Raw genomic sequence first — 23245 nt, forward strand, 5'->3', positions numbered from 1 at the left:
AAATTTTTTAATTGTTTTTCTTTCTTCACACACAATAACCACCATTTACTCTCTTCATTCATCTTCGAAATATGTAAAGAAAAAACTTTTTTTTGATGAACAAAAGGGAGGCAGAGGTGACCATATATCGCTTACCCCTAGGGCGTGACCTAATAGGGGCACCCCCGCTAGAGAATATTAGATTGAGTCATAGCTATTGTAATCGGGCTGCCACAAACCTCACCTTAGCACCCTAAAAGAGCTAACAGATGAGGCGCAATGTATACTAAGAACCCACCTCCCAAATGGTACCCGCCATGACTCGAACACGAGACCTCATGCATGCACGCAAGATCCTATATCACACGCGCTTCGCGCGTGGGATGAGACTTTTCTTTTTTAGTGGTCCTATTTTGTAAAAAAAAAAATTAAATTAAATTATTATATATATATATATATGATTTTTATTTTAAAAATCTAATTTATAAGTGAATAAATCAATTTAAAAATTAATAGGAGAGTGGTCCTATTTTTTAGGCAATATTTTAGTGGGAGTTGGAGTTGCATTTTTACCGGATTGTCTTTTAGTTTTGTCTCTACTTAAACATAAGATCAGGCATCTTTGAACTAAAAATGAGTTTTTACCGTATTATCCTTTAGTTTTGTCTCTACTTAAATATATGATCAGAACATTTTTTTAACTAAAAAATAAATCCAAGCAAAGCCTTAAATGTAAAATTGATAGAATAAATATAATTTACACAATTATGCGAGACCAATATAAGTTATTTATAAGATACTGATGTGACATGAATGGTCCAAAGATGCTAAATTTCTCTCAATAGAATCTTGAGATATTGATCCTATCACAAAAACGAAATGTGTCACCGGTCACCACCTTTCTAGCCAAACCAAAACCTATCATGCAAACAGACAAAACATAAACATAATCCACACTACCTCCAATATAACCCCCCACCCCACTTACTCACACAGAGAGTCTCACACCATTAACCAAAAAACCATCTCTCTCTCTCCAAACATGGCGGAGGAGAAGCAGAAGCTCAGCGGCGGCGGAGCAGGAGGAGGAGTTGTGGCAGTGGATCCAAAGCCCAACAATGGCCTGACATCAAAAGTCATCGACTTTGTAGAAAAACTGATTGTGAAGCTCATGTACGACTCTTCTCTGCCTCACCACTATCTCTCCGGTAACTTCGCTCCGGTTCGTGAAGAGACCCCACCCACCACTGATCTTCTCGTCAAAGGCCACCTTCCGGTGCGTACAATTATCCATTTTGTTTTGTTTTTTCTGTACTGTATAATTCTCTTCAAATCCTAACAGTTCGTTTATTGGGAAATTTATAGCCTGTTTAGTAATATACGTACTGTAGATAAAACTAGCCGAAATGGTACGGTTGGACCCAAAAATAGTACCAAAAAATATAATGATACCCAGAGCAAAAATAAACTGGCTTTTTAAGCCAATGCCAAACGTGACCTTAGTGGTTTGGATTTGCCACCTCATTAATAGTTGAAATTCAAATGACATGGTGAAATTGGTGAAATGGGCCTTTGTGGTTTGGATTTTGCCACCTCATCAATAGTTGAAATTCCGATGACATGGTGAAATGGGTTGTTTATATATATATTTTTTGGATAGATACGATAGTATTTTATAACATGTGAAATGGGTGATGTGTACGGACTGTGTACATTAAGGAGTGTGCAGTAATTAGTGACGAGTGATGGAAAATGATAAAGATTACAAATTTTATTGCTTAAGGTTTACAAACTGACGTGTCAATATGGCATCGAGTGTTAGAATTATGTTTTTGTAATTGGTGATACATCAGTTTGTAAAGACTATGTAGTTAGCATCACTCATGCTGAATAAATGGTAGCAAATGTTTGCTAAAATGTTGATGACATGGCAAATGTTAAACCACTCTTTGATTATGAATTGTTAGCTACTAGTAGTTTAGTTATAAATTGTTAGGATCTTAAGGATTTTATAATGAAGTAAGTAATAAATGGATGGTTTAGATTTTGCTGGATTTGGACCCTTTGGAGTAAAGTATTATCATTCATTCATTTTGAAAAGAGTGGATTGGATTGTGTCATATCGTCTCTAATTTAAACACAGATACCAAAATTATGATAGTTCACATTTTTTTTTTATTAAATGTTGATGACGTCGCAAAATCTAATACACTCATTTTAAAATGAATGGATGTGATTTTAGAAACTCCATGGCAAAGAATTTTAATCAAGATTTTGTCACATCAACAATAATGTTAGTAAATTTTTGTTTAAATGATGATGAGGTGACAAAATTTAACTTACTTGTTTAGATGCGTGGAGGGAAGTTATGACTTGAGAGGATTATGACGCATATGTATTTATTTATGTATGTGATTTGAGGGTCTGTTTGGTATTTTATAAAATGGAAGGTCTACTTAATCAACTAAACAAAGTGCTATATTTGAATTTTCAACATTTCCTTCTAAAATTTTTTGGGAGTTCCATTTGGAGTTTATAGCACATTTTGGGTTATTTTGCTGTATGACGTTGCAATAATCTTGATATGGCATAATTTTCTATGCGAATATGATCTTTGTACTGTGTTTTTTCGTACTTGAGTGAGTGATACAAATTTGATATGTGGATCCTTTATTTGAATTAAAAAAATGTTTTGGAGTTTAAAAATGCATTAACTTTTTGCACAGCTATGAAGGAACTATTATTTAACTTATCACTCAATGATCAATTTTAGTTAGCTAGTGTTTGAGGTACATGTTGTAGACATAAGCTGATTTTCAAAGCTTGTGGGGAAAATGTTTGGTGTGAAAGCCTCATGATTAGGAGCTGTGAATGTTGTGCAACTTGTGCTTGGAGGCTATGCTTTGCAGTGCAAAGCTAAATAGTGTTCATTATTGTTTTCTGGTGATATTGCTTTAGTATAATTGGGAAAGCAGCGATATTGCTTTTAGTGAATATGTTGGTTGCAAAAATCTGGTGTTGGAATTTTTAAGTCTGAATATAAGATATGAGAAAAGTTAAGATTTTGTGCAAGGAGTGAGGACGGGAAGTTTAGACAGATGTACTAAACAATCATATCAATTTGGTTTAGGTGTGTTCATGGTATACTGACAAGCAAGCCAGCAAAAGAGAAATATGCTAGATAAGAAGACATAGAATGGTGGAGAAGAATAAATGTGGCCAATCACGATTAATTTGTGATCAAAAGAAGATATTTAGCTTGTTCTTCTTCTTTATGATCCCTTGGCAAGCTTAGGTGTCACTCTATTAGTGAAGGGGGAAAGAAAACTTGATTGTAATTTACCCATGTTATTTGTTATTTTCAAGGTGTTTGTTAAACTATTTAGTCCTGTATTTTGGTTGGTTTTGGTGAGTCGTGTGTCTGTTTGTTCAGTAGACAGCAGTTGATAGTTATAACCATCCTTGCTAGTTTACTGCTCTTGGATATATTGAAATTGGTCGTGTTCCAATGTGTTTTGTATTCTTTCCACTTTTTCTTTAATTTTAGAGGTTCATGAATGTTAGTTTATCCAATACTAGACTGTTAAAGCAAAAAGGGATTAGGTGATATCTTTAACTTTTTCAGCATGATTCATGGCTTGCGCATCAAAGATGGGAAAGAAACCTATGTCTCCCGCTATGTAAGGACATCTTGCATCAAACAAGAAGAGTATTTTGGAGGTGCTAAATTTATGAAGGTATACCAGTAAGCTGTGGGTTTCTTTTTTCTTATTTTTATTTCTGGTATGTTCATTTGCATGGTTAACGTCCGTAGGATATGCCCCCTTTTTTAGTTACATGTTTTGCCTCTGCATAATTAAAAATCTTGAATAGATAATCATCAGTCGTATATATTTGATTTGTTGGTCCTGTTGTATACATATTTTTTCCCTTTTTATATGTCGTTACAGATTGGAGATCTTAAAGGTCTGTTTGGATTATTCATGGCGAACATGCAATTACTGAGAGCAAAATTGAAAGTATTAGATGTCTCATACGGATATGGAACAGGTTAGTTAGTCTAGTATGCAAAGTTTGCTCAAAGGAAAATAAATCTGCTGAAATTGTGCACAGAATTTTTAAGAGTTCAAAAACCTTATCCCATATATATTTTTGCTTAATTTTCTGGTTGCTTGGGTTCTTCTTTGTTGGGTAATAGTGTGTGTAAATGCAGGTACAGGGCTAGGTTTCAAAGAATGAAGTGTCCAAATGCATACTTCTTTCAAACCTTGCCTGGCAAATATACCTAACATTATGTGTTGCTCAACTCTTTTTCATTTTTTTTTTTATTTGCTGAATATTGTGGTGCACATTTGCAATACCCAAAAAAAAAATTATTATTTTTGGTGGGTAAGATTTGAACTTAAAACCTACCAATATTTTCCTAGCCTTTACCAGCTGAGCCAGAAGTTTGTATTACTTAGATGAATATGCTCCTTTCCTTTAGTAGACACATGTATTTGTCGAATATCTCTGATACATGCACCGTGCCAAAGTCTGTCTTTAAACGTGTATATTGGGTATCTATGCACATTTTTTTTTGTGTTTAGATAATCCTGGTGTGAAGTGCAAGACACTAAGTATTTGCCTCCTGTGCACTGCTAATACAGCTCTGGTGTATCATCATGGGAAACTACTAGCGCTTTCTGAGGCAGATAAACCTTGTAAGCTTGTCTTCTTCTTGTGTTTTTCATTCTAAAAAATTAAAATGAAAATGGTTGGTCTTCCTCTGGATTTCCATTCATATGATGTAACTGCTCTATTCTTTCATGGTGGGCGAAAGGAAATACGGAGCAATGCCAATTTGGTTGTCATATATGTACTCCATCAAGTAATTTGATGGTATGTCCTTGCTTCTGATGTGGAATTGAAATTCTCTTCATTACTTTATTTAGATGCTGTTAAAGTTTTGGAAGATGGAGGTCTCCAAACACTTGGTATGCTGGACTATGACAAGAGATTGTCACATTCTTTTACTGCTCATCCTTAGGTTGACCCATTCACTGGTAAGACATCCTCGTAAAAGCTATTTATCAACCATGGTAATGGAAGAAGTCCTTTAAACTTACAGAACCTTCCATGTAGGCGAGATGTTTACATTTGACTATTCACAAACACCACCATATATCACCTACAGAGTAATTTCCAAGGATGGTTTCATGTATGACCCAGTTCCAATAACAATATCAGACTCCATCATGATGCATGACTAAAAGTTGCAATGAGGGATACAGGGTTGAGAAAATTGCCAGGATGTAGCTTGATTGAGGTCAACGATTCTATTGTTAAGTTCTATTCCTTAGATGAGAAGCATTCTGAGAGAGAGGAAATCTATAGAGTTCTTTAAATGAATTCTTTTGCTTTGAAAATCTTGATTGGTTGATCTATGCTGGGTTGCACCGACACGCCATTTTTGGCATCGTGTCGGTGTCCGACACGTATCGGACACCGGAACCGGTATGATTCGCCGGACTCCGGTGTACAAGCAATGTCTCTTTTTTTTTTTTTGCTTCTCCGACACGGTCCAACGTGGCGCCTACACGTCCAACACGCCAGGGAAAAAAAAAAAAAAAAAAAAAAAAAAAAAAAAAAAAAAAAAAAAAAGAGAGAGAGAGAGAAGAAAATCACAGATTGGCGATCGGCGCTGCCGCTGCGGTGCCCTGTCCATCGCCGCTGCCGCTCTGCTGCCGTTGCCCTCTGTCCATCGCCAGAGCTAGATCGGGCCAATCGGCGAGCTCCATTGACATCGCCGATGTGCCCTGTCCCTTCCGATCTCTCTCTCTCTCGGTGTGGACGTCAGGTCCGATCCCTTTTCTTTAAGCTTCTTCTCTTTTTTTTTTTTTTTTTTCTTCTTCTTTTAGATATTTGGCCATTTGGTAATGGGTGAGTGGGTTACTTATAAACACTCACTTATTATAGGGACAACGTGCTTTTTTTTTCTTTTTTTTTTTAATCCCACTCACTTATTATAGTTTTATTAATTTATTAAAGTTAAACTTAAATATTGTAGATGATTTTATTAAGATGAATACTGAAAGTATAAATTGAAAATGAATATTGTAGCTTTTGAATGTAGCCTATTTAAACTTTTGGTTTGTACTCTAAACATTTTATGTGAATTATTGTACTATTTTGAGTGTTAGTTTACTTATTTGTAAATGTATTTTATGTCTAAAAATATTTAAAAATATACCTAAATATAAAATTTAATTAATTATTTAATTGTCGTGTCCACGTCGTGTCGTGTCCTTGTTTTTTTAAAAATTGCCGTATCGCCGTATCAGTGTTCGTGTCGTATCTGTGTCCGTGCATCATAGGATCTATGTGGACGTGTATGTTTCCTAGGTTTTAATGATAGAAAAATTGTTCTCTCTAACTGTAGTTTCTTTCCTAAGATTCTAAGTTTGAAATATTGATAATTGATTCTATGTGCTCACTAATTTTGGGAAACGAAAGCTTCGTTTAGAAGTCTACTACAATGTTTTGCTTTAGGGGTTTTAAAATATTTCTTTAGATACATGTATATGTTTAAGTGTTTGGGTTAAGCTCAACCTGATTTGATTTGTCCTTACTTGAGTATTTGAAAAATTACCCTCAAATCCTCTTTTAACCAAAAAAATCACTACTTTGAAACCTGGAAATATATCAATGCTTCATTTCAGTCAATTTTCTTGAATAGGTTTTTAATCAAATTTCACCTTTAGAAAGAACACCTTGTCTACAAAATATATCTTTTGTCTCTATTATTGTCTTATTTTCTACCATAGTTTAATGGTCTAGAGCGTTACATCATTTTTTTTCATGTGGTTGGAAGAGTACACAATTTTAGTGGAATCTCTTTTTTACATTGTGTCATGTTGTCCATTGCTTACTTCTATAAACTTGGGAAATATCTTTCTGGCCATTGCAATCAGGCTTGAATAACCAATCCATGGCAAATTTTCACAATTCCCTGCCATTTTCAAACTTTGGCTAGCTTGAGGATGCAGCATGCATTGTCACTGCAGTCGTTGGTAATTGGTCTCATAGCAATATGCATTTGAAAGAATGAACTGAGCATAAAAGGGTAACTTGGATGAAGAGAGAGTGTATTGGGGTTACAATGCTGATATTAGGATCATTTTATTATTATTATTATTATTAGTTTATTACACTTTTACTTGAAGAATATGGCAGCAACTGTAGAAAACATACTTGGTTAGTCTGTAGATTGCTTGAAATTCCTCTCTATGTGCTCGGAAGCTAAGACCCACTTGGTGATATCTTTTTTTGTTATTTTTGCTGAAATCCACTTTAATGTCATAAATATTTGCTGTAATCCTAGAGTTGTGTATTCTTAATGGTTTGGTGTCTTTAGCATTTGTTGTAGAGAAGATTGTTGTAAGCTCTTTATTCAATAGTGGAAGATTTATCCTGGACTTGGTCTTGCGGTTTTTCCCTTCCCATTGGACGGTTTAAAAATTGATGTCTTGGTTGTGGATTGTTGTTGGATATTTCTGTTTTGAGTTGATTGTTGTGCATGCCTACTTCATTTCAAGTGACCATAGAATTTGTACAAAGGGTAAAAATTGAAAATAATTGCGCTGCATGTTATAATGGTTTTTTTTCCCAACATAAATAGGGGCTTCATTCTCACAAGGACAAAGCGTTGAGGTAGAACTGAAGCTTTGCAAAGGGGTTTTATGCTGTTTAGCTATATGGAGCTTCTAACTCAACATATTCTGGTTGGGCCAATCACAAAATGTGTCTGGGGCCCACTCATCATCCATATCTCTACTTCACAGATTGGGCCCTTTAGCCCACAAGTCTTGACTTCACGTATCATGCTTTGAAACCCATGAAATCCTACTTCACAGTCTACCAGCATTCACCTTTATGACCAGGGCTGTGCACGGTTCGGTCGGTGCGGTTTTTGGGCAAATTTGCCACCGCACCGTAGCGATCGGTTACTTCTCCATCACCTCCATTCATCATCACTAGAGATCGGTTCTCCGGCGTCCATCGGTGCGGTTTTTAAGCATCACGTTTAGTCGGTCATTCTAATACATACCCACAGATCAAAACTCATGTAACCACAGTGACAGATCAAAACCCATATACTCACAGATCGAAACCCACACTACAACCATAGATCAAAAACCCAGAGCCGGAGGAGAAATCAAAAGTTGAAAACCACAAAGCAAGAAAGTAAGCTAAATACCTTAACAATCTATACCCAGTTACCCACAATGAAAAAGAGATGCTTTAGGTTCATCCAAAGTCTCAAGATTCAAGAGATGGTGGCAACCAGATTTCTAGAGAGTTAACTGTGAAAAGATAAAGAGTGTTCACTGCAAAAAAGGGAGCTGTGGAAATGTTTGACATGTGTGGGCCCCTGTGGGGGGTTTTGTCTCTGAACTAATGACCTAAAGAATAAAGCCCAAGCCCAACATTCATGTAGAAGAAATTTATTTAAGCAATAGCCCGTATGGACCAAACTTACAATTAAAAAAAAAAAAAAGCCCATGTAGCAAAGTAATAAGTCAACCTATAAACACCAAAACCCAAGCTTTGCTGTTGTTAATATGGACTGGAAGTATGTTAAGGTAATGTTACTCTGGTTTGGAACTGAGTTCAATTAAATTCAGGTTTTGAGTGAACGGAACTGCTGTGTCAAATCAGATAGCGCTTTTCAATTATTGAATAGAATGAAGTTTGAACTCCCATAGTACTAAAGGTCAATGCTGTTATATTTACTACTGCCTCCGTTGGGTTGATGCTGTTGAGTTGGTGGCATGCTGGAGAAGTGAAGTTTGATTTGATCTCTTTAAAATTGGCAACGATGGGTTTTGTGCATTTCGTGATTATATGCTATCATTTTGAGATCTTAGGTGCATGTTATTTCACAAAAGTTTAACACCCGTATAAAATTTTTAATTCGTCTATCTTACTGTTTTACTCGTCAAATTATGTCTACGTGAAATTCTATGTCATCTTTTATGAGAATCATATTATAAGCCAATAAAAATGGCAAGAAGAGTGCTTCTGATTCATTAGTCAATGCTGAATCCAAAGCCCAGAATTAATAAATGATGGAGGTTAAATAATAAAATAAAAAAGGATAATGTAGGTCTTGTTTAATTTAATTATGATATAATTTTGTTAAGTTACTTCTTTTTGTCTTTTCTTTATCTTCTGCACTTTCCAAGGATACATTCATCACCAAGAGTTTTTCATTTTATGTAGGCCGTTGACTTGTATGTTGTTTTGAGTTCAATTTTTCCAAAAGGTGGACAGATTTTGTCAGTGGCTGTCTATCCATCGGAGTTTGGACTTCAGCGTATGAAAGAGGAAGCAGTTCATGGTCCTCTTGGCTTCTTTAAAGATGAAAATGAGAAAAATGAAGATCAAGACGACGATAAGTTAGACTATGAGGACGATGATGAGATAGACTATGAGAAATTGCGTGCTTATGAGATAAGCAGGCTAAGGTAATTGACTGCAATGCAGTTTGTGCATTTCTTCTTGTCAGAATCTTTAATTTTGCCTTCTGATGCTACTATGGTATCTGCATTATTTTTGGTCATTATGTTTTATAATATGCCCAAAATTATGAGTGAAAACTTACCTTTAATGTCTATACATTTAATTTCATTTGAAACAATGCTTGTAGGAGTGAAACATTTACACACGCACACGCACAAGATTAGGAGTTCCCCTAGATTACTTAATACATGGTTTTGGCGGGTGAGGTTGTGTATCCATGGTTTAGGTGGGTCCAAAGGGCCTTTCTTTGGTGAGGTTCAACATTATCAAATATATATATACACACACATATACATATAAATATTGTGGCAAAACTTAGGTAAAATTTCTACCTATAAAAAAATAAAAAAACTTAGGCACAATTTCTTATGTGTTGTTGTACCTTAAGTTTCCCAATTAAATTCAGTCATGTGGTTGGAATGACTAATGAATCAGGTTGAATTTATTGTCTTGGACAATAAAATGGATCATGTTGCTTTGGTCCATACAACCACGTGGTTGAATATAATTGAAGAACCTAAAGCACAATACCTAAAGAATTTTATCTAAGTTTTACCCATATGGATATGTTGGAGTGTTGTTTTGGAGTTCCTGTCCTTCATTGTTAATCATATCCAAAAATTTATTAATTATTGTGATACTGTAAGTGATCCAAATAATGGTGGATTTATCTTAGCTACTCAGTTCATTATATAGTTTTGAACCTATAGAAGCACGTTTCTCACAATTATGCGATCTTGAAATATTATCTGGGTTGAATTTCATCTTCTCAATGTCTAGATGCCAAATAAAATGTGAATAGACTGCCTTGAATGTGTATTGTTTAAATATATAGTTATTTCTTAAATATATATTCAAGACTATTTTTCCCCTGTAATAAGCCTTTATTTTGGGTCAATTATCGCTCAAGAAATCAACATATATATTCACACACATGCACATATACGTACATGTGCGCGTGCACACACATATGTATTATTTTACATATCTTTTGGGTACATATCTTCCTTCCACAGGTACTACTATGCTGTGGTAGAATGTGATTCGAGTGCCATAGCAGATTACCTTTACAAATCTTGTGATGGAACTGAATTTGAAAGGTCTTCCAATAAGCTTGATCTGAGATTTATTCCTGACTCAATGGAATATAAACACCCACCCAGAGATGTTGCTAATGAGGTATGATTTTTAATCTTACAATGGTACTATGGGGTTTTGGTGCTTCATTTATTGAAAGTTTGCACAACAGTCTTATGTAAGGGTTATATATATATATATATATCAAATGTTCCATTTTAGTGAATAATCCTGCCAAAAATTTTCCTGGGAAAATGACTTGTAGACTAATGGAATTTATTGGATTTTCGGATGGAAACATCCAAGGTTCAAATCCCACTCCCCTAATTAAAATGTATAAAACAAAATCCTGGTCTCTCAAGTAACAAACACACAGCACCATATTAGCATAAGATAACCCTGATCCAAGAAGTAATGGTCTCTATTTGCTGCCTGTGTGCAGAAGTTGTGATAACTTGTTGATGTAATTTAAAAAATGAATCTATCTGAGATTCTTAGAAAATGAAGTTCTCAATGCTACCCTTTGTAAAATGGAAGTTGCATTCAGAGTGAAAGTTATGCAAGTTCACCTAATACATGGCAAGCTGTGTGGCCATTATCCATCTCTCCTACATGATATAAAAATTCAGCTTTGCATGGATGATTAAATTTATAACTAGGATAGCTTTGGGCCTTGGTTGACTAGGGTTTGAAATCCAACTCAGCACCACCTAAATCCTTACTTGAGCCAATACCTCCCATTCTGCATCAAACTTTGGATTAAATTAACACATAAGGGTAGCATGGAAGGATGCAACTTTATGATATTGCTTTTATTTTTTGTAATGGATTTACTCTACCCATCTTAATTAAAGGAAAAAAAAAACAGATTTACTCTACCCATACTGCACAGCAATGTTCACTTATATAAATGTGTGCAAATTTTGTTGTCATTACCCCACCTAATACACCTAATTCTGATGCAGTGGTTTCAAACTGCTGAATTATTTTCAATTTTTTTCTCAGGTGCCTGCAGACTATGAAGGTTTAGATTTTCAAACTAAAGCCCTGCAACAGAGTAGGGTTCAGCTTTCTTGGGATGAGGATGAACCGGATCATGTAAAGACCTTGAAACGTAAATTTAATGCTGATCAGGTTGGTGTGCTTGATCTGAATCTGAAACGTAGTACTTTACGCCTTTTTATTTATTTATTTATATTTTAAATTTTTTTTTTTAAATCTGATCCATATTAAATTCTTTCTACTTCAAAGCTCATATCTTTAATTGCATTCTGGCTGAGAGTCTTGTAGTTCAATTGGCATCTCCTGGTGTCTCCAAATGAGATATCTAGGGTTCAAATATCCTGTCCCCCAACTATCGAATTCAAAAATTGTGTTCTGTTTCATTCCTTTGGCGCCCTTAGAGCCCCCAATTGGATTGAAAGTTCACCTGACTGAACTTGATCATTTCTTATTGACAATAATAAATAAACATTCAGTTGTCTTCTTTTCCTTCTTCTTCTTCCTTTTTACCCCTTTGATGTATCGATTATTGAGCATGAATTGATCGTATTAATTCCATTCGTTGTCATAAATAAGATGGCTGATTCTTACTTCACTATTTTATAAATGTTAAGATGAGTGCTTATTGTTTTTCGAAATACACAGAAGGAAATGTTTGCTAATTTAAGAGGCTTCATTTCTGCTGGGGCACCATTTTTCTTCTTCCTTTTTTTTGTTTTGTGAAATGATCCAATAGTTAGTTTAGTGTGGCCTATAAATTCTCTGAATCTGGAGTGAATGAGGCCATTTTCCAAATACACAGAAAGAAATGTTTGCTAAGTAAGAGGGGCACCATTTTGCTGTCATCTTTTTTTGAGCGACCGCCAGGTGGGGTTTGGATCATTATTTTGTGAATTGATCTAATAGTTTGCTGTGGCCCGTACATTCCCCAAATCTGAAGTTAATGAGCCACGAGGGCCTTTTTTTGTGCCTCATGAATGTGGATTTACTTCAATTTAATTGAAATTTCTGGCCACATGGCAATAGGAACATATCACTATACAGTTTTTACTTTTTATTTTAAAATTTACTTATATATGAATGCATCCATTCGTGCCAAGATTAACATGCTTATGTTTTTTTGTTTTTTTTTATTATTATTATTATTTTTTTTTTAAATCCAAATGCACTTCATAATAGTACTTATCAAAAAAAATCCACATGTACACACATTAGAGGCTTGACAGCTTTCTGCAGCTATGGTTGTTTCACTATATTTTCAAAAGAAAATAGACAGTAAAAGCAGAGAGAACAATCAAGGAGCATAAAATGCTACTTCTAGTTCAGTCAGTATTAGCTTCAAATTTGTACAAAATTGTTACTGACTCTGTTTCTTCTAGCTAGCTCAATTGGAGTTGAAGGAGTTCTTGGCTTCTGATGAGGGTGAAAGCGATGATGGTGATGGTGAAAGCGATGATGATGATGATAAGAAGGATAAAAAACGAGATATGTACCGTGCTTTAGTCCAGTCTGGTGATGGTTCAGATGGAGATGGAGATGGAGAGGATGATGGCCAGGATATGGAGGTCACTTTCAATACTGGCTTGGAGGATATTAGCAAGCGTATTTTGGAGAAGAAAGATAAGAATTCAGAAACTGTGTGGGAGGCCTATCTTAGAAAAAGAAGAGAGAAAAAGCAGGCTAGGAAAAATAAGTCTAAGTATTCATCAGATGATGGCAGTAGTGATAGTGATACTGATCAACATGCGCCTGAACAACCAGATGACTTCTTTGTTGAAGAGCCTTCAGTTAAAAGAAGTAAAAAAGAGGCTGGAGGTAAAAGTGATAAAGAAAGGCTGAATCAAAATATGGTTAAGGAAGCAGAAGCAAGCCAAGCAGAGCTTGAGTTATTACTTGCTGATGATAAGGGGACAGAAACTGGTCTTAAGGGATATAGTTTGAAACCTAAGAACGCCAAGGGGAAAAAGGGAAAAGAAGTTCCAGATGAGGATAAATTACCATCTGTTAATTATGATGATCCACGGTTTTCAGCTCTCTTCACTTCACCTCTATATGCTCTGGATCCAACAGATCCTCACTTCAAAAGGTATTTTCTGTGCAGTACATATTTTTCTTGTGATTATTGTTTCCATTTTTTTTTTTTTTTATAGGAAGATTATTGTTTCCATTATAATCTGAAAGAAGCAGAAAATAAGAGGAGCACTTAGGTAGTATATGGCCTAATATGTGTATGGTAACTTGTATGTACCTTGAATGTATGTGACATGCAGGATGATTAACCCATGTGACATGATATAATTGTACCTGAGTATTCTAAAGGCTTAATTTGATGATCTTGATATTCCAAATTATGAACTAATTTAAGAATCTATTTGGCATTCTTTGTTCCATTCTTCCAAAATATTGCAAATTCTTTTTCTCTATATGCTGCTTGCTTTATAACTAAGTTGGCTTTAGTTTGGTGTTAAAAGTTATAAAAAAAAGAAAGAAAGAAAGAAGCTAAAATTTGGAGCTTTGGTGTTGCAGGAGTGTAGCTTATGCTGGGCAGGTGGCGCAGAGGCAGCAGAACAAGCAAGAATTGGTGGAAAAGGAACATTTTCAGTTACCTACAACATCACACTTGCCATCTGATGAGCCACCAAAGAAAGAGAAACATGAGTTATTATCATTAGTCAAATCAATTAAGATGAAGTCCAAGCCATTTCAATTGCCCTCTGATGGTAAGATGTCAAAAAAAAAGTGGAAAATTGCAATCTGCAGGCATGGTAGAAAAGGAGTTACAACATGATCTCTCAACGTTAGTTCGATCAGTTAAAAAGAAGTCAAGAATATCTCAAAAAATGAATCCCAAGATGAAATAAAAAAAACCGCTTTCTGTTTCCACAACATCATGCAGAAGAATAGATTGTGGTGGTTGGAAGCTGCAATTAAGCAAGTCAGATTGGGACAAGTCGCAAAGACTGAAGGTTTTTGGTAAACTATACTTTGACATACAATTTATTTATTTATTTGGATGGTAGTGGTGTGATTGGGATTTTTGTGACCCTGTAGTGTATGACAGTTTGGGACTTCATTGTGGTCATAGGGTTTAGTTCGCATTTGGGATCTTTGGATGATATTTATAGCCACTGCCACAGGCCCATGGCAAATTTTGATATTAGTGAACATTTTGCAAGTGGAATATCAGAATAAAAAGATAACATTGCAGTAATTGTAAAAGGTTCGTACAGTTGATATGCCATATTGTATGGCAGTAAGTACTTTTTTTAGCTGTTTTATTGTATGGCAGTAAGTACTTTTTATTTTTTACTCTTGGGCTAGTAGCGTATATTCAATACTAAAAGAATGATTATATATATATATATATATATATATATATATATATATAAAGTTATTTCTTTTATTATATTCCAATTTGGTAGCATATTTATGTTATCTTCTTAATATAATTTATTATAAAATATTATAATCAACTAATTAATCGTTTCCTTCTCAAAAAAAAAAAAAAAACTAATTAATCATTTAAAATATTTAGAATATATTTAGCATATTTAAAAAGTGATGACACTAAGTATTTGCCTCCTGTGTACAACTAATACAGCTCTGGTGTATCATCATGGGAAACTTTTAGCACTTTCCGAGGCAGATAAACCTTGTAAGCTTGTCTTCTTCTTGTGTTTTTCATTCTAAAAAATTAAAATGAAAAGGGTTGGTCTTCCTTTGGATTTCCATTCATATGATGTTACCGCTCTATTCTTTCATGGTGGGTGAAAGGAAATACGGAGCAATGCCAATTTGGTTGTCATATATGGACTCCATCAAGTAAATTGGTGGTATGTCCTTGCTTCTGATGTGGGATTGAAATTGTCTTCGTTACTTTATTTAGATGCTGTTAAAGTTTTGGAAGATGGAGATCTCCAAACACTTGGTATGCTCATCCTAAGGTTGACCCATTCACTGGTAAGACATCCTTGTAAAAGCTATTTAGCGACCATGGTGATGGAAGAAGTCCTTTTAACTTACAGAAAGGTCCATGCAGGCGAGATGTTTACATTTCACAAACACCACCATATATCACCTACAGAGTAATTTCCAAGGATGGTTTCATGTATGACTCAGTACCAATAACAATATCAAACCCCATCATGATGCATGTGACTAAAAGTTGCAATGGGGGATACAGGGTTGAGAACATTGCCAGGATGTAGCTTGATTGAGGTCAACGATTCTGTTGTTGAGTTCTATACCTTAGATGAGAGGCATTCTGAGAGAGAGGAAATCTATAGAGCCTTGAGGGGGTTGATGAAATCGTTAAGATCATTTGAATATCTACCAGACCTGATGGAACTTGAGCAGGGAGGTTAAAGATAATGGAGGGTTAAGGCAAACACTTTTTTAAGTTTTAATTAACTCAACACTTAAAAATTAAATTTCTCATCTCTGGATTCTCTTAGTCCCCTTTGGGATTAAATTTCTATTTTGTTGAATATAGAGTTCCTTAAATGAATTCTTTTGCTTTGAAAATCTTGATTGGTTGATATATGTGGACGTGTCTGTTTCCTAGGTTTTAATGATAGAAAAAATTGTTCTCTCTAACTGTAGTTTCTTTCGTAATACTCTAAGTTTGAAATATTGATAATTGAGTCTATGTGCTCACTCATTTTGGGAAACAAAGGCTTCGTTTAGAAGTTTAGTACAATGTTTTGCTTTAGGGGTTTAAAAAGATTTCTTTAGATACATACATACATACATATATATATATATATATATATATATAAGTGTTTGGGTTAAGCTCAACCTGATTTGATTTGTCCTTACTTGAGTATTTGAAAAATTACCCTCAAATCCTCTTTTAACCAAAAAAAAAAAATTCACTACTTTGGAACCTGGAAATATATCAGTGCTTCATTTCAGTCAATTTTCTTGAATAGGTTTTTAATCAAATTTCACCTTTAGAAAGAACACCTTGTCTACAAAATATATCTTTTGTCTCTATTATTGTCTTATTTTCTACCATAGTTTAATGGTCTAGAGCTTAACATCATTATTTTTTTTCATGTGGTTGGAAGAGTACACAATTTTAGTGGAATCTCTTTTTTACATTTTGTGTCATGTTCTCCATTGCTTACTTCTATAAACTTGGGAAATACTTTTCTGGCCATTGCTGTCAGGCTTGAATAACCAATCCATGGCAAATTTTCACAATTCCCTGCCATTTTCAAACTTTGGCTAGCTTGAGGTTGCAGCATGCATTGTCACTGCAGTCGTTCGTAATTGGCCTCATAGCAATATGCATTTGAAAGAACGAACTGAGCATAAAAGGGTAACTTGGTGAAGAGAGAGTTTATTGGGGGTTACAATGCTGATATTAGGATCATTTGTTATTATTATTATTAGTTTATTACTCTTTTACTTGAAGAATATGGCAGCAACTGTAGAAAACATACTTGGTTAGTCTGCAGATTGCTTGAAATTCCTCTCTATGTGCTCGGAAGCTAAGACCCACTTGGTGATATCTTTTTTTGTTATTTTTGTTGAAATCCACTTTAATGTCATAAATATTTGCTGTAATCCTAGAGCTGTGTATTCTTGCTTCTTTGGTCTCTTTAGCATTTGTTCTAGAGAAGATTGTTGTAAGCTCTTTATTCAATAGTGGAAGATTTATACTGGACTTGGTCTTGCGGTTTTTCCCTTCCCATTGGACGGTTTAAAAAATTGATGTCTTGGTTGTGGATTGTTGTTGGATATTTCTGTTTGAGTTGATTATTGTGCATGCCTACTTCATTTCAAGTGACCATTGAATTTGTACAAAGGGTAAAAACTGAAAATAATTGCGCTGCCTGTTATAGTGGTTTTTTTCCCAACATAAATAGGGTTTCATTGTCATAAGGGCAAAGCCTTGAGGTATATCTTGTGCAAGCTTGCTTGGGCTACATTCATCTACCATATTTGGATGCAGCAAAATGCAGGTGTCCATAATGATCTGATTCATTGTAGGGATAGGAATTAGGATCATATGGTTGATTAAAAGTGATGTGGGAGGTAGAACCTAGAATGCACAGACATAGGTATGGATACAGGTACGAGTATGACACAACAACTCGAGCAATTTTTGAAAAATTATAACATGAAACGGTAGATACAACACCGGTATGACATGGGTACGACACAGGCGCCCTAAATGAAGTGTCCATGCATCTTAGGCTAGGCTAGAATTTTAGCTTGCAAAGGGGTTTAAGCTGTTTAGCTATAGGGAGCTTCTAACTCAACATATTTTGGTTGGGCCAATCACAAAACATGTCTGTGGCCCACTCATCATCTATATCTCTACTTCCCAAATTGGGCCCCTTAGCCCACAAGTCTTGACTTCACGTATCATGCTTTGAAACCCATGAAATCCTACTACACATCTACATGCAATTACCTTTATGACCTGCAAGCAACAATCAGGTCTCACCCCTGCCCATTTTGATTTAAAACATAGTAAGCACATCACCTACTTTTATGGAAATCAAAATTCAAAAGCAATCAATGGGTTACCCGCAAGTCTGCAGCATTACCTATTCATCAACTTTTATTTTATGTACATATTCATTAACTTTGATTGGGAATAATAGACACTGGTATTCATCACATTGAGGTCCACCATTCACATGGTACGTGATTCTTGTTAGTTTCCTATGAATGAGCATGATTGTCATCATTAGATTATGTAAGGTTGTAAATGAGCCGAGTCGAGTTGAATATTATAAATTCAAAATTAATTATTTAATTCGATGATTGTGATATTTTATGTCTGGGTGATGGTTTATGTACAAAACATTTATAACCTGTGTAGACAGAAGCTGAATGGCATGAATTTATTTTCTTTCGTCGCTGTTTTTTGTTCAAAAATATTCTAAAGATTTTCTTTCAATTGTTTGGTGATGATAAAAGAATATTTTACAAATTGATAATTGTAACATTTTCAATAATTTAGAAAATAAAAAGTAAATCTTAGAATTAAAAAATCATATTTAAATGGCTGAAGATAAATATGAATCAAATGATCAACAGTATTATCCAAGTGAATTTAAAGAATTAAAATAAATAATTGATCAAATTTAGTGTCTGTTTAATTAGGTGCCACATAATTTTTGGTAGCTTCTATACTTAGCATGTTTCAAAAGACATAAGTTTTGGTTGATTTTATATTAAATATATGACAAATAACTAAAACCTATCTTTAATAAATAAACAACTAGATTTGTTGAAAGAATTTTTAGAAAAGTCACAACAAATAAAAGTTTTTAGTTTTTAATGCATAAGACAAAGTCTATATACTCTATAGACACAGCAAATTTGATATCTAGCGAAAGGTTATTTTATTACTGGATTTAACTGAAAATTAGTAAAAACTTGCCTACTCAACTATTATGAAAATTATTATAAATTGTGTAAAAAAAGATAGTTGTTGGGTCAAAATTCGGGTCATGTGACAAACTTGGTTATAGTTAATGATTAGTGAATTTGGACAAATCTACCTTTAAATTACATTTTGCTTGTGAAATTTTAAGAAAATCAAAGATCAATAACTGTGTCATTAATCAAGTGTTTAAATTTCAAATTTTTTGTATTTTATGAATTGAATAGTAAATAATATTCTATCGATGCAAAATTAGGCATAAGAATATAAAAAAAAATATACAATTCAACGATTATAATTTTAAAATATATAGTTATAATAATTATTTTTTTAATAAGAGTTTAAAAACCCCAAGTTGCTATTTTACAACTCAAAACACCTAAAACCCACTTCATCTGGGTTTGTACTCTTAAAAAAATTTGCCACATTGCTACAATAACCTTTTAGAGCACTAGCATCTGAGGATTAAAAAAAAAAAAAAAACTTATTTTGTATTCTCAAACACCACTTTATCTATTTTACCAACTCATTTTATCACTTAACCTACATTTTAGTTTTTATTTTTACATACAACCCAATAAAAATAATATAAACTACCTAATAAAATAATAAATAGTATTATTCTATCTCTCTTTCCTCAAACTCTCTTTTTTTCTTCACACACAACCACAAGATTAAAATAATATCTTTTTTCTTTACAACTCATGAACAATAGCACTAGCACTTGAGGGTGTAAACACCCCCCAGTTGCTATTTTACAATCCAAGACACCTAAAACCGCTCCATCCGAGTTTGTTAAAACTTAAAAAGATTTGCAACCTATGAACAGTAAGGTTGCATATATATGCAACCTTATTGTTCATAGGTTGTAAAGAATCTTTTTTTTTTTTTAATCTTGTGGTTGTGTTTGAAGAGAAAAAGAGAGTAGGAGGAGAGTACTTTTTATTATTTTATTAGGTAGTTTATATTATTTTATTGGGTTGTATGTAAAAATAAAAACTAGGATGTGGGGTGAGTTGTAAAATGAGTTGATAAGAGCACTAGTATCCGAGAATGCAAAAAAAAAAAAAACAAAAAAACAAAACAAAACCTATTTTACTTCCTCAAACACCACTTTATCTATTTTATTAATCTATTTTACAACTCACCCTACATCCTAATTTTTATTAAGTCTCCAAATGTGGATGCTGTTATCTCACATAGTCATGGAAACCCCCTCCTAAAAACTATATAAAACTAAATGTGGATGTTGTTGTCTCACATAGTCACATGATTTCACCTCTTCAACTGTGGTGGTAAAAAATGCAATTGGAGAGCTGTTAAAGGTTTGGAGCAAGATTTATGACTTATGCACTCCTGTTGAAGCTCAAACAGTGGTAATTTTGTGGGCTTTATTTAAACTTGCCTAAGTCTGAAAATTGGTGCATTATCATAATGGGAAGGAATACAAAAGTATGTTTTGATATCCTAGTTAGAGAAGAAGAACCAAGTATGCTTTGGTCTATTTCTACTATCATGAGCAATGCTTTTGATTCAAGACTGTATTTTGCTAATTGGGAATTATGCTAGGTTAGAAAATCTCTTAACTTCGCAGTTCATTCCCTTTTTAAACTTTTTATCGTTCTTAAAGCTTGTTTTCTAGTAATAGTTGCAATCTACCGGTTATTGTACTTTTTTTTATTCTTAATAAATTAAAGTGTAAAAAAAAATAAAAAAGTATATCTCATATATGTTTTTTAAACTAATAAAATAATTAAATTTTAACAATTTTAAACCATCTATAATTCAATCGGTTTTGAGTAATTGGATTTGGATGAGCATATCGGATTGAAAAGTGAGTGTTGGACTCGGGCCCATTTGCCTGCAATAATTGATCTGTAACCACGGCCGAAATGGTTGATGATCCATTGCGTATATTCAAAGTCTTTAAAGTCTAACTGGCTCGGATTTCCATGGTTGTTTCCCAAAATAATTTCAATGTGTCACAACAAGAGGCCTGGTATTGTTTCAACGAAGACAAAACCAACGTACCTATGCTATTTCTTATCAACTTGTGATGACCCCTTTTTCTTCTTCTATTATTGGGCTCCATTTTATCACTTATTGCTGACTTTTCCCACAATCACAAGCATTGGTCTTCCTGCTGACATGATTGAAGGCTGAAGCAGCCTGGTCATTTCTTCTTTTTCTCTTTTTTTTTAACCTATGGTCATTTTTTCTTGAAGCAATGTGACCTCTGCACTTGGTTTCATATTTTCTTTTCTTAATGAAAGATGAAAATTCGTAGCTAAATTGGTTAGAAGTTCCAAAATTAAATTAAATGTCAGTTTTAGTATCTGTTTATTTTGTTAAAATTAAATTTTTTTACTGAAAATACTATAAATAAAAGTTAAAGTTAACTAAAATAGTATAAAAAACATATAAATGATATAAAAAAATACAGTAAAATCTATAAATAATAACAAAATTAAATTAAATAATAAAATTAATTAGTAAAATTAATTTTTAACAACTGACACCAAATTTATATAAAAGGAGGGCCAAGGGCTATGTTCACAGGGTGTTCAAGACTTATCAATGAAGCTATACATGTTCAACGATCGGGGCTGTAACACACTGCCACTAAAGGACGAGATTGTGTTAAATGTTTCAAAGCAAAATATGCAGAGCACATGCATTTGCCATATATCAGCTTAAAGTCATTGCAGTATCATTAATGACCAAAGGCTAGGCATGATTCATTGTTTAGTGTCTGTTTAATTGGGTGCATGCCACATAATTTTTTGTAGTTTCTATACTTAGAATGTTTCAAAAGACATAATTTTTAGTTGATTTTATACTAAATATATGACAAATAACTAAAACCTATCTTTAATAAATAAATACTAGATTTGTCGAAAAAGTTTTTAAAGTCACAACAAATAATAGTTTTTAGTTTTTAATGCATGAGACAAAGTCTACATACTCAATAGACACAACAAATTCGTTATCAAGCGGAAGGTTATTTTATTATTGGATTTAAATGAAAATCGGTAAAAACTTATCAATAGTTTATATTATTTTATTAGATTGTATGTAAAAATAAAAACTTAAATGTAAGACGAGTTATAAAATGAGTTGGTAAAATAGATAAAGTGGTGTTTGAGAATGCATAATAGTTTATTTTTAAAAAAAATACTATTCATAGGTTGCAAAATTTTATAAATTTACAAACCCAGATGGAGTTGGTATTGGGTGTCTTGGGTTGTAAAATAGCAACTAGAGAGTGTTTACACCCCCAATACTAGTGCTCTTACTGTTCATGGGTTGTAAAGAAAAAATAATTTTTTAATCTTATGGTTGTGGGTGAAGAGAAAAAAAAAAGAGTGGGAGGAAAGAGATAGAATAGAATAGTATTTTTTTTATTAGGTAATTTATATTATTTTATCGAGTGCTATGTAAAAATAAGAACTAAAATGTTGAGTGAGTTGTAAAATGAATTGGTAAAATAAATAAAGAAGTGTTTAAGAATACTAGTGCACTAACCAAGCTTTGTCTATTATAAATCTACCATTGACAACTAGGTGAAAAATACACGGTTTAAGACATGTGGCTGTGTTCGAATTGTGAAAGAATTTAATGATAGAGATGTGAGCGTGAGCCAACATTGTGTGTTTGGTCATTGGTGTGGTGTGACTGAGACACTATAGGTTATTTGGTTAATGCTTTTAAACAATACTTTTCAGTATTTAAACATTGAAAACTATTGTTTAAAAAAAAAACATGTTTGGTTGGGCATTTTTGTTAAGTGTTGTTTGAGTTATGTTATTCAAAAGATGGTTTTTAAACACTGCCTTTTGAAATCACCAAAGACCTATTTTTGAGTTTCAAACAACGCTTGCAATGGCATTACCGTAAATATTTTGAAACCCATGAGTCCCACGTTGATGTGACAAAACCCTTTCTCTCTCCTCTTTTTCTCATCGGATCTGCCTTAGCCCTCTTATTCAAAACATGATAAAATGATTTTCTTTTCTCTCCTCAAATAATAAATATTATTTTGTATCGGTTAGGTTTTTTTAGAAATCAAACACACATACTAAACGCATATTTTATGTTTTTCAAACATCGAAACATGTTATTTGAAACATGATACCAAACATGTTTTTTGCTTTATGAACACAATAAATACGTGTTTCTGTAACACTTTTTAAACCATAATTTTCACATCATTTTAAA

General features: G+C 33.6%; 1 protein-coding gene and 1 long non-coding RNA gene across 3 annotated transcripts; both read left to right on the forward strand.

Annotated features, from left to right (window-relative positions):
* Window positions 1–932: 932 nt before the first annotated feature.
* Window positions 933–14926, forward strand: LOC142617097 (pre-rRNA-processing protein esf1-like). Of its 2 annotated transcripts, XM_075789790.1 has the most exons (8): window positions 933–1255; window positions 3605–3716; window positions 3930–4029; window positions 9244–9488; window positions 10560–10722; window positions 11626–11754; window positions 13002–13708; window positions 14149–14926. In XM_075789790.1, the coding sequence occupies exons 3-8, from the start codon at window positions 4006–4008 to the stop codon at window positions 14408–14410; spliced, it is 1530 nt and encodes a 509-aa protein (XP_075645905.1). In that variant the 5' UTR covers window positions 933–1255; window positions 3605–3716; window positions 3930–4005; the 3' UTR covers window positions 14411–14926. The 2 variants fall into 2 exon arrangements, with proteins under 2 accessions (XP_075645905.1, XP_075645906.1); XM_075789791.1 differs by lacking the exons at window positions 933–1255; window positions 3605–3716; window positions 3930–4029 and adding an exon at window positions 8478–8603.
* Window positions 14927–15146: 220 nt separating this feature from the next.
* Window positions 15147–15798, forward strand: LOC142617098 (uncharacterized). The gene is made up of 3 exons (XR_012840903.1): window positions 15147–15277; window positions 15509–15582; window positions 15662–15798. It is a non-coding gene; the product is annotated as an uncharacterized LOC142617098 (long non-coding RNA).
* Window positions 15799–23245: the final 7447 nt, after the last annotated feature.

Source organism: Castanea sativa, chromosome 11 (assembly GCF_040712315.1).
Source record: "Castanea sativa cultivar Marrone di Chiusa Pesio chromosome 11, ASM4071231v1".
NCBI lineage: Eukaryota > Viridiplantae > Streptophyta > Magnoliopsida > Fagales > Fagaceae > Castanea > Castanea sativa.

Bases quoted from the DNA above. Each gene is read 5' to 3' on its own strand.
- LOC142617097 (XM_075789790.1), top strand. From the start codon at position 4,006: ATGTCTCATACGGATATGGAACAG. The intron at 4,030-9,243 runs GTTAGTTAGTCT...CATTTTATGTAG, and splicing joins CTCATACGGATATGGAACAG to GCCGTTGACTTGTATGTTGT. The intron at 13,709-14,148 runs GTATTTTCTGTG...TTGGTGTTGCAG, and splicing joins ACAGATCCTCACTTCAAAAG to GAGTGTAGCTTATGCTGGGC.